The sequence below is a fragment of the Pezoporus occidentalis genome, unplaced genomic scaffold (assembly GCF_034315485.1).
Source record: "Pezoporus occidentalis ecotype Australia unplaced genomic scaffold, CSIRO_AGI_Poc_V1 ctg1607, whole genome shotgun sequence".
In the NCBI taxonomy this organism is placed as follows: Eukaryota; Metazoa; Chordata; class Aves; order Psittaciformes; family Psittacidae; genus Pezoporus; species Pezoporus occidentalis.
The window spans coordinates 1-11,661 of record NW_026913434.1 but is presented as its reverse complement, the minus strand read 5'-3'; the positions used below and the strand labels follow the sequence as shown (position 1 = coordinate 11,661).

At 60.8% G+C, this 11,661-nt stretch overlaps 2 protein-coding genes across 2 annotated transcripts; both read right to left on the bottom strand.

Annotated features, from left to right (window-relative positions):
• Window positions 1-1,988: 1,988 nt before the first annotated feature.
• Window positions 1,989-5,752, bottom strand: UXT (ubiquitously expressed prefoldin like chaperone). Its single transcript, XM_062612735.1, has 6 exons — window positions 5,667-5,752; window positions 4,783-4,864; window positions 3,665-3,729; window positions 3,297-3,404; window positions 2,728-2,791; window positions 1,989-2,649 (listed from the first exon to the last, which is right to left on the bottom strand). Exons 1-6 carry the CDS (start codon window positions 5,732-5,734, stop codon window positions 2,596-2,598), a joined length of 441 nt encoding a protein of 146 aa, XP_062468719.1. The 5' UTR covers window positions 5,735-5,752; the 3' UTR covers window positions 1,989-2,595.
• A 1,391-nt stretch (window positions 5,753-7,143) lies between these two features.
• LOC134160590 (basic proline-rich protein-like) lies at window positions 7,144-11,271 on the bottom strand (the record flags this gene model as incomplete). Its single annotated transcript, XM_062612733.1, has 6 exons — window positions 7,144-7,283; window positions 7,371-8,078; window positions 8,616-8,649; window positions 8,794-8,931; window positions 9,079-9,181; window positions 11,207-11,271. Coding segments are annotated over 6 exons (1,128 nt in total), but the record flags the coding sequence as incomplete, so codon positions are not given.
• Between the last annotated feature and the right edge of the window lie 390 nt (window positions 11,272-11,661).

Here is an 11,661-nt window from a genome sequence, read left to right as displayed (position 1 = left end):
GGCTCAGCGCCGCGGGGCCTCCCAGAAGTCCTCGGCCATGGCGGGGCCGGGCCCGACCCCGCGGGCGGCTCCGGGGGGGGGGAACCGGGCCGGGCCGGGCCGGGCCGGGCGAGAAGCGGCGGCGGCGGCGGAGCAAGATGGCGGACGGAGGGGAGGGGCCCGGGTGACGTCAGGACGCACGGGGCGTGGCGACGGAGGAGGGAGGACACGCCCACAGACGCTTTCCCCCCCCCCCCCCCTCCGTTCGTGGGCCAATGGGGAGAGGACTGGAATGACGTCAGGGCTCCCGATCACCCAATAGGAAGCCACGCCTCGCCTCTAGACACGCCCAATGGGGGGTGGAGGGGAGGGGCATCCCAAAATAGGACCCGCCCCCTTTTTTTTGGGGGGGGGGGGGGGGGGTGTAGTGTGGGGGTGCTCATTGGCTACTCCAAATAGCATCATCCCTGGGATCAATCCTCATTGGTTGCTCAGGCATTGCTCATTGGTTACTCCAGAGCTACCAATAGGATCATCCCTGGGATGGATCCTCATTGGTTACTCAGGCTTTACTCATTGCTCATTGGTTACTCCAAACTGACCAGTAAGATCATCCCTGGGATGGATCCTCATTGGTTGCTCAGGGTTTACTCATTGCTCATTGGTTACTCCAAAGTGACCAGTAAGATCACCCCTGGGATGGATCCTCATTGGTTGCTCAGGGCTTACTCATTGATCATTGGTTACTCCAAATAGCATCATCCGTGGGATGGATCCTCATTGGTTGCTCAGGGTTTACTCATTGCTCATTGGTTACTCCAAAGTGACCAGTAAGAGCATCCCTGGATGGATCCTCATTGGTTGCTCAGGGTTTACTCATTGCTCATTGGTTACTCCAAAGTGACCAGTAAGATCATCCGTGGGATGGATCCTCATTGGTTGCTCAGGCTTTACTCATTGCTCATTGGTTACTCCAAAGTGACCAGTAAGATCAACCCTTGGATGGATTCTCATTGGTTGCTCAGGGTTTACTCATTGCTCATTGGTTACTCCAAAGTGACCAGTAAGATCATCCGTGGGATGGATCCTCATTGGTTGCTCAGGCTTTACTCATTGCTCATTGGTTACTCCAAAGCTACCAACAGGATTATCCCTGGGATCGGCCCTCATTGGTTGCTTAGGCTTTACTCATTGCTTACTCCAAATAGGATCATCCCTGTGATGGATCCTCATTGGTTGCTCAGGGTTTACTCATTGCTCATTGGTTACTCCAAATAGGATCCCCCCTGCCATCGATCCTCTTAGGTTCCTCAGGGTTTACTCATGGACTCCCCAGTGCCTTACTCCAGGTTTACACCCGCTTTACTCCGGGTTTAAATGCATCGAGTTGCACACCCCACATGCCCTTTATCCCTCTGTTCCTCCAGCCTTACACACACATTACTCCATGTTTACACGTGCTTTACTCAGGACACGCTCGCTACTTGGGTTTACACCCGTTTTACTCCGGGTTTAAACACGTTACAGCAGGGTTACACACTTACTCCAGGCTTACAAAGGCTTTACTCCAGTTTACACACACTTCACTCCATGTCACATCAGGGTTACACACTCAGTTACTCCAGGCTTACACATGGTTTACTCCAGCTTCATCTATTCATCACTCCAGGGTTACATACATGTTACTCCATGTTTACACGTGTGTTACTCTGAGGTTAGACATGTGTTACTCCATGGTTAGACATGTGTTACTCCATAGTTGCAGATGTGCTACTCCTGGGTTACACATGTGTCACTCCATGGTTACACGCGTGTTACTCCATGGCTACACACGTGTTACTCAGTAGTTACGTGCGTGTCACTCCATGGTTACACGTGTTACTCTGTGGTTACGCGATAGTCTGTGGATACACGTGTTACTCTGTGGTTACACGCGTGTTACTCCAAGGTTACACACGTGTTATTCCATGGTTACACGTTTCTCCGGGGTTGCACACGTGTTACTCTGGGGTTACACACATGTTACTCCATGGTTACATGCGTGTTACTCCATGGTTACACACGTTACTCTGGGGTTACATGCGTGTTACTCTGGGGTTACACATGTGTTACTCTGGGGCTACACGCGTGTTACTCCATGGTTACACGCGTGTTACTCCGGGGTTACACACGTGTTACTCCATGGTTACACACATGTTCCTCCATGGTGACACACGTGTTACTCTGGGGTTACACACATGTTCCTCCATGGTTACACACGTGTTCCTCCGGGGTTACACGTGTTACTCTGGGGTTACACACATGTTCCTCCATGGTTACACACGTGTTCCTCCGGGGTTACACATGTTACTCTGGGGTTACACACATGTTCCTCCATGGTTACACACGTGTTACTCCAGGGTTACACATGTGTTACTCCATGGTCACACACGTGTTACTCTGGGTTACACACGTGTTACTCCATGGTCACATACGTGTTACTCCGAGGTTACACATGTGTTACTCCATGGTTACACACGTGTTACTCTGGGTTACACACGTGTTACTCCATGGTCACACACGTGTTACTCCAGGGTTACACATGTAAGAGGATGCAGTGGGTGTGGCCTGATGACGTCAGGGGTCAGAGGTTGTGGGGGGGTCCTGGAGACCCTGGAGCTCCCGTAGACCCTGATGGGGGGGCGGGGAGGAGTCACCGGGGGGTGGGGCCAGGGACGAGGCCCCTCCCACTCCCAGCATTCCCATTACCTCCAGCACCAACCGGATGTGAGCCCGGATCTTGGCCCCGTCCCGCGTCAGGGATTCGCTGAGCCTGGGGGGGGGTGGGCGTGGCTTCAAGGGGGGGGGTGGAGCCTCCCACATGGGTGGGGCCGCGGGGGGGCTTGCCCTGCTTTGCTTTCCTTTTATGGTGATGTGGGCGTGGCTTGGCTTGGTGTGGGTGTGGTTTTTTGAGGGGGCGGGGCTAAGGACAAGTGGAAGTGGTTTTTTGAGTGGGTGTGTCCCGAGAATGGGAGGGGCTTCCATCAGCCAATGGGGAGTGGGGGCGTGGCCTTGGCAGGGGGCGTGGCATCCGGGTCAATTCATGGCAATGGCAGCAGCTTTATGGAGGGGGCGTGGTCAATGCAGAGGGAGGCGTGACCTCGACAAAGGGGGCGTGGCCTCAACGGGAGGGGGCGTGGCTTTGCAGCTCAATTACTTCCTATGGGAGGCAGCCTTTTGGACGGGGGGGGGGGGGGGGAGGCGTGGCCAAGATGGAGGGGGCGTGGCCAGCCCCATGGAAGGGGGGCGTGGCCAGCCCCATAGGGGGCGTGTCTTACTGCTCCAGGCGGCGGCTGCGGCGGTCGAGGTGTCGAAGGGCCTCGGGCAGGGTCAGCTCCGCGTAGAACCCATAGCCCAGCGCCACGAAGACTCGCTCCGCAGTGGGGCTGGGGGGGGGATATGGGGCGCCCCAGTGAGATAGGGGGGTCCTTGGGGGTCTCAATAGGGGTCCCATGGTGGGGGGGGGGGGGGTATGGGGTCTGGTTGGGGGTCAGCTGGGTGGATGTGGGGAGGTGATGGGGGCAATGGGAGGGTAATGGGGAGAAGGGGGGGGTCCAAAGGGTCCTTAAGGAGGGGGTTGGGGGTCCAGAGGGGGTTGGGGGTCCCGGGGGGGGTTTTGGGGGACCCCATATCTCCCCATACTCACACTTCAGCCGTGACAAAGAAGTTGCAGCCGAGGTCGACTTGGGTGCGCAGAGGGGTGGGGGCCTCCTGCAGAGGGTCTCAGCACCCCATAGACCCTCCTTGGACCCCCATAGCCCCCCATAGCCCCTCCTTGGACCCCCATATCCGCCAATAGCCCCTCCTTGGACCCCCATAGCCCCTCCTTGGACCCCCATAGCCCCCCATAGCCCCTCCTTGGACCCCCATATCCGCCAATAGCCCCTCCTTGGACCCCCATAGCCCCTCCTTGGACCCCCATATCCCCACATAGCCCCTCCTTGGACCCCCATATCCCCCCATAGCCCCTCCTTGGACCCCATAGCCCCTCCTTGGACCCCCACAGCCCTTCCTTGTACCCCCATATCCCCCCATATCCCCTCCTTGGACTCCCATATCCCCACATATCCCCTCCTTGGACCCCCATAGCCCCCCATAGCCCCTCCTTGTACCCCCATATCCCCCCATATCCCCTCCTTGGACTCCCATATCCCCACATATCCCCTCCTTGGACCCCCATATCCCCCCATAGCCCCTCCTTGGACCCCCATATCCCCCCATAGCCCCTCCTTGGACCCCCATATCCCCACATATCCCCTCCTTGGACCCCCATAGCCCCCCATAGCCCCTCCTTGGACCCCCATATCCCCTTCTTGGACCCCCATAGCCCCTCCTTGGACATCCCCACATATCCCCTCCTTGGACTCCCATAGCCCCCCATAGCCCCTGCACCCCCATAGGCCCCCAAAACCCCTGCCCCCCATAGCCCCTGCCCCCCCATAGCCCCCCATAGCCCCTCCTTGGACCCCCATATCCCCTTCTTGGACCCCCATAGCCCCTCCTTGGACCCCCATATCCCCCCATAGCCCCTCCTTGGACCCCCATATCCCCCCATAGCCCCTCCTTGGACCCCCATATCCCCCCTCGAACCCCCAAATCCCCCCCACTTGAGCCTTTCTATCCATCCCCAAACACCCCCCAACCCCACCCATTTCACCCCATACCCCCTTCCTATAGCTCCCAATACCCCCCCCCGGGCCCCACACCCTATAGGCTCCTCCCCCTGCCCTATAGGCTCCGCCCCCTGCCCTATAGGCCCCACACCTGCAGGCGGGTCAGGGCCGTCCGGAGCTGCAGCACCTGCGCCTGCTGCTCGAAGACCTCGTCCCGCTGCTCCTGCACCCGCCTGTGGGGCAAGGGGGCGTGGCCACGATGGAAGGGGGCGTGGCCGAACCGATGATGGTGACCAATGAGGAGGCGAGGTCTCGGTAAAGGGGCGGAGCCAAGGGGTAGAGTGGGAGGGGCTCAATGGGGTAGGGGGGTGGGCAGCACGTGGAGGTGGGGCAGTGATGGAGGGGGCGTGGCCAATGAGGAGGCGTGGTCACGGCAAAGGGGCGTGGACAAGGGGCAGAGTGGGAGGGGCTCAATGGGGTAGGGGTGTGGCCAGCATGTGGAGGTGGGGCCGTGACAGAGGGGGCGTGGCAAATGAATGGGGGTGACCAATGAATGGCCGTGGCCAATGAGAAGGCGTTACAGCAAAGGGGCGTGGCCGGGGGGCAGAGTGGGCGGGGCTCAATAGGGTAGGGGCGTGGCCAGCATGTGGAGGCGGTGCAGTGATGGGGGGCGTGGCCAATGGGGAGGCGTGGTCGCGACAAAAGGGCGTGGCCAAGATGAGGAAGAGTGGGAGGGGCTCAATGAGGAGGGGCGTGGTCAGCCCCGCGGAGGGGGCGGGGCTGCGGCAAAGGGGGGCGTGGCCAACGAATAAGCGTTGCCCCTGGAGGACACGTGGTCGCAACAAAGGGGCGTGGCCGAGCCCCGTGTAGGCGGGGCTGAGGCGCAGAGGGCGTGGCCGATGCCAGAGAGGAGGCGTGGCCAAGGAAGGGGGCGTGGCCGTAACAGCGAACGGGGGGGGGTAAAGGGGGGGCAAAGGGGGGGGTGTGTGGATGGGGCGTGAGGGGGCGTGGCCGCTACGCGCTGACGTCACCCACCGGAGGTCGCGCTGCAGCACGTCGCTGACGAACGCCTCGTAGCGCTGCGCCTTCTCCGCCGCCGCCATCGCCGCCGTGACGTCATCGCGCCGCCGGGGGCGGAGCCAAATGGGGTGGGGGGTGTGTGCGTCATCGGCGCGCGCGCGCGCGGAGGGAGGAGCCTGTCGTTCCCGCCCCACCCCCCCCCTTAAAGGGACCGTGCACCTCGGGTCTATAGGCACCTCCATAGGGGCGCTGCAAGATCTATAGGGCACCCCACAATAGGCTATATAGGGGCCACCCTTGTTCTATGGGGCCACCCTTGTTCTATGGGGCCCCCCTTGTTCTATGGGGGACCCCTTGTTTTATGGGTTCCATAACTCCCCCCCTCGGCTCTATAGGTGCCACTATAGGCACCTATATGGTGCTCTATAGGGTCCATATATGCGCTGTAGGGTCCCTAAATGCTCTATAGGGTCCATAGCTCCCCTCCAGGCTCTATAGGGTCCCCTATGCTCTATAGGATCCATAGCCCCCTCCAGGCTCTATAGGGTCCATAGCCCCCCTCCAGGCTCTATAGGGTCCATAGCCCCCCTCCAGGCTCTATAGGGTCCATAGCCCCTGTCCTGGCTCTATAGGGTCCCCTATGCTCTATAGGATCCATAGCCCCTCTCCAATCTCTATAGGGTCCCCTACGCTCTATAGGATCCATAGCCCCCCTCCAGGCTCTATAGGGTCTCCTATGCTCTATAGGGTCCATAGCCCCTCTCCAATCTCTATAGGGTCCCCTATGCTCTATAGGGTCCATAGCCCCTCTCCAATCTCTATAGGGTCCCCTACGCTCTATAGGATCCATAGCCCCCCTCCAGGCTCTATAGGGTCTCCTATGCTCTATAGGGTCCCCTAGGCTCTATAGGGTCTATAGCCCCCATTCCAGGCTCTATAAGGTACCCTATGCTCTATAGGGTCCACAGCCCACTTCCACACTCTATAGCCCCCCCTCCCCTATAGGACCCATACCTCGATACCCCATTCTATAGGGTCCAACCCCCCCCATACATACCAATAGGCTCCCCTATATCTATCTATAGGGTCCAACCCCCCCCATACACATTAATAGGCTCCCCTATATGTACCTATAGGGTCCAACCCCCCCATACACACCAATAGGCTCCCCTATATCTATCTATAGGGTCCAACCCCCCCAGCCCCATAGCACCCATCAAGTAACACAGCAGCGGCTCTGGGCCTTTATTGCCCCCCCCCACCACACACATCGGGGTCGGAGGGGGGGGGGCGGAGCTTACACCGTGGGCGGGGCTTACGCACAGTCACGAGCACAAACGTCACCATCACGTCACTGCGCCCTCCCCCTCCTCCGGGGGGGGCGGGGCTTATGGGGCACGCGAGGAGGAGTTGGGGGGGCGAAGGGTGACCCCAGGCTCTATAGGGGATATGGGGGGGGATATGGGGGGGGATGTGGGGGGGATATAGGGGGGATATAGGGGGGATATAGGGGGGATATGGGGGGGATGTGGGGGGCGATGGAGCCCCCCCTTTAGTCGGTGAAGAGGGAGGCGAAGCTCTGCCGCAGGGACCGGAGCCCCTCGGGACCCCCCTGCTCGGGGGTGGGGCTAGAGGGGAGGAAAGGGGCGGGGTTAGGGGCGGGGCCAAGCTGTAAGCCCCGCCCACCCCTCCCCCCCCCCCCCCCCTTCCCTTCCCTGGGGGGCTGGGCTGTGCCCGGTTTAGGAGCCAGAGCTGGTTTGGGGGCAAGGGGCGGGGCTTGGGGGCGGGGCTGGCGCGTGGTGGGCGGGGCCTGCGGGCCCGGGGGGCGGGGTTGAGGGGAGGTGGGCGGGGCTTGAGGGCGGGGCTGAGAAGTGGGAGGGCCCTGGGGGCGGGGCTGCGCAAGGGGCGGGGCTTGAGGGCGGGGCTGAGGGGAGGTGGGCGGGGCTTGAGGGCGGGGTTGTGCAGTGGGTGGGGCTTGAGAGCGGGGCTGCGGGGAAGTAGGCGGGGCTTGGGGGCGGGGCTGCGCAGTGGGCGGAGCCTGGGAGCGGGGTTGGGGGGAAGTGGCGGGAGCTTGAGGGCGGGGCTGAGCAGTGGGCGGGGCTTGGGGGCGGGGCTGAGCAGTGGGCGAGGCTTGAGGGCGGGGCTGAGCAGTGGGCGGGGTTTGGGGGCGGGGCTGAGCAGCGGGCGGGGTTTGGGGGCGGGGCTGAGCAATGGGCGGGGTTTGTGGGCGGGGCTGCGCGGCAGGCGGAGGCGTCTGAGGGCGCGGCTGCGGGGAAGTGGGCGGGGTCTGGGGGCGGGGCTGGGCGGGGCCTCGCGGCGAGGCGGGGCCAGGGGAGGCGGAGCGTGGGGAGGTCACGCCCCCAGGTGGGCGGGGCTGCCCCTGCGGCTGTGGGCGGGGCTGGGCGGGGCCAGACGGCGGTGGAGCCCCTGTGAAGGGAAAGAAACAGCGCGGGGGGGGCGGGGCTTGAGAGGGGGCGGGGCTTAAAGGGCGGAGAGCTTTAAGGGGCCGGGCTTAAAGGGGGCGGGGCTTATCGGGGTGGGACTTAAAAGGGGCGGGGCTTAACGGGATAGGACGTTGAAGGGGCAGTGCTTAAAAGAGGCGGGGCTTAAAAGCGGCGGGGCTTAAGAAGGCGGGGCTCATCGGGATGGGACTTGAAGGGGCGGGGCTTAAAAGGGGCAGGGCTTAAAGTGGGGGCTTAAAAGGGGCGGGACTTAAGATGGCGGGGCTCATCGGGATGGGACTTAAAAGGGGCGGGGCTTAAATGGGACGGGGCTTAAAAGGGGCGGGGCTTATGGGGGGGCACCCAATTATGGGGTGTCTACAATGGGGGCAAGGGAGAGGCTTAGGAGGGGTCAATTAGGGGGTGCCATGGGTGCAATGGGTGCTTTTTGGGGTGTCCCATGTTTTTTTGGGGACCCCCATGGGGTTTTTTGGGGGGGCGGACGGAGGGAGGGGTCACTCACCTTGGGGTGGGGGTCGCTGCTGGGTCACTGACATCTATGGGGCAGAAAGAGGAGGAGTGGGTCAGGACCCCATAGGAAGACTTTGGGGGGGGGGGGGTCCTGTCGATGTCAAGGAGCTCAATGGGGACTTATGGGGCGCCAAGAGGGACTTGTGGGGCGCTGGTGGTGGGGGGGTTACCTGAGGCCGCAGCCTGGCAGGGGAAGGGCTGCGGGGTCGGGGCAGCTCCGCTCGCATCCTGCTCAGCACCAGCTCCACGATGCGGCCCCGGTCCTCAGCCGCCCCCGGCCCCACCAATGGCAACCAGGACCCCAAAACCTGCGATGGGATGTGGGGCGAGATGGGTCAGATGTGGGGGTGACCCTTATATGGGGTTTGGGGGGGGGGGGGGGTGGGTGTTACCCCCCAATTCCAAGGGGCTCGGATGTGGGGTGAACGGGACCGAGCGCTGTCCTTGGTGCTGACCTGCACGATGAGCTCGCGCCCATCAGGGCCCCGCAGCGCTTCCACCCCACAGATGTCGACCCCCCCAAAGAGGCGGGCGCAGGCGTCGACCCACGCGCGGTGCCTGCAAGACACAACAAAGGGGGCGGGGTCACAACGCCTAGCCTGGCCCCGCCTCCTTGTCCCTATATGGGAAGCGGCACGGCGACACCCTTCGCATAAACACGCCCCCTTCTACAGCTCGACCCAACTCTTCGGTGAGCATATAGACCGCCCCATTGACCCCATAGAGCGTCCATTGACCCCCTACAGCTCCATTGACCTATAGAGACCCCATTGACACCATAGAGCGTCCATTGACCCCCTAGAGCCTCCATTGACCTATAGAGACCCCATTGACACCATAGAGCGTCCATTGACCCCCTAGAGCCTCCATTGTCCTATAGAGACCCCATTGACCCCATAGAGCGTCCATTGACCCCCTAGAGCCTCCATTGACCTATAGAGACCCCGTTGACCCTATAGAGAGTCCATTGACCCCCTAGAGCCTCCATTGACCTATAGAGACCCCGTTGACCCTATAGAGCGTCCATTGACCCCCTAGAGCCTCCACTGACCTATAGAGACCCCATTGACCCCATAGAGCGTCCATTGACGCCCTAGAGCCTCCATTGACCTATAGAGACCCCGTTGACCCTATAGAGTGTCCATTGACCCCCTAGAGCCTCCATTGACCTATAGAGACCCCGTTGACCCGATAGAGCATCCATTGACCCCCTACAGCTCCATTGACCTATAGAGACCCCATTGACACCATAGAGCGTCCATTGACCCCTAGAGCCTCCATTGACCTATAGAGACCCCGTTGACCCTATAGAGCGTCCATTGACCCCATAGAGCCGCCATTGACCCTATAGAGACCCCATTGACTCCGTAGAGCGTCCATTGACCCCCTAGAGCCTCCATTGACCTATAGAGACCCCACTGACCCCATAGAGCGTCCATTGACCCCCTAGAGCCTCCATTGACCTATAGAGACCCCGTTGACCCCATAGAGCATCCATTGACCCCCTACAGCTCCATTGACCTATAGAGACCCCATTGACACCATAGAGCGTCCATTGACCCCCTAGAGCCTCCATTGTCCTATAGAGACCCCGTTGACACTATAGAGCGTCCATTGACCCCCTACAGCTCCATTGACCTATAGAGACCCCATTGACACCATAGAGCGTCCATTGACCCCCTAGAGCCACCATTGACCCTATAGAGACCCCGTTGACCCTATAGAGCGTCCATTGACCCCCTAGAGCGTCCATTGACCACCTAGAGCCGCCATTGATCCTATAGAGACCCCATTGACCCCATAGTGCGTCCATTGACCCCATAGAGCCTCCATTGTCCTACAGAGACCCTGTTGACCCTATAGAGCCTCCATTGACCCCCTAGAGCCTCCATTGACCTATAGAGACCCCGTTGACCCTATAGAGCGTCCATTGACCCCCTAGAGCGTCCATTGACCACCTAGAGCCGCCATTGACCCCATAAACTCTAACATTGATGCCATAGAGCCTCCATTGACCCTATAGAGACCCCATTGACCCCATAGAATCTCACATTGACCCCATAGAGCCCCAATGACACCATAGACCCCCCCATTGACCCCATAGAGCCCTCATTGACCCTATAGACCCCTCATTGACCCCATAGAGCCCTCATTCAAACCACAGAGCACCCATTGACCCCATAGACCCCCCCATTGACTTCATAGAGTACTCATTGATCCTATGGAGACCCAATTGACCCCATAGACCCCCCATTGACCCCATGGATCCCTCATTGACCCTATGGTCCCCCCCAGTGACCCCATAGAGCCACCGTTGACCTTATAGACCCTATTGACCCCATAGAGCTCTCATTGACCCTATGGTCCCCCCATTGACCCCATAGAGCCACCATTGACCTTATAGACCCCATTGACCCCACAGATCCCTCATTGACCCCATAGAGCCCCCATTAACCCCATAGGCCCCCCCTCGATGACAGACACGCCCCTTTTACAAGTCTGGCCCCTCCCGATTGGCCCCGAAGCCACGCCCCCTATTACCACGCCCCTTGGAGCACAAGCCCCGCCCCCTCGCCCCCCTACCTTGGGCTGAGAGCAACCAACTCCACCTGAGCCCCCTCTCCTGTGGGGTCTCCGGACCATCTATGGGGTGGGGGTGGGGGTCACAGAGGTCAGGGGGTTCTTGGGGGCCCCCCCAGGTCCCCACATGTGTCCCCCCCCCATTGCCCCACCTTGTGCCAATGCCCCCCCCCAATTCCCCTCCATGGCCCCATGAGCCCCATGTCCCCCCCCACAGATACCCCCCATGTCCCCCCTATCCCCAATGACCCCCATGTATCCATGACTCCAATGTCCCCATGCCCCCCATGTCCCCCCCACCCCAGATACCCCCCATATCCCCCCCATCCCCAATGTCCCCATGACCCCCACGTCCCCCCCCATATCCCCCCCATGACCCCCCCATCCCCAATGACCCCCATGTCCCCCCCACCACAAGATGCCCCCCATATCCCCCCATCCCCAATGACCCCCATATC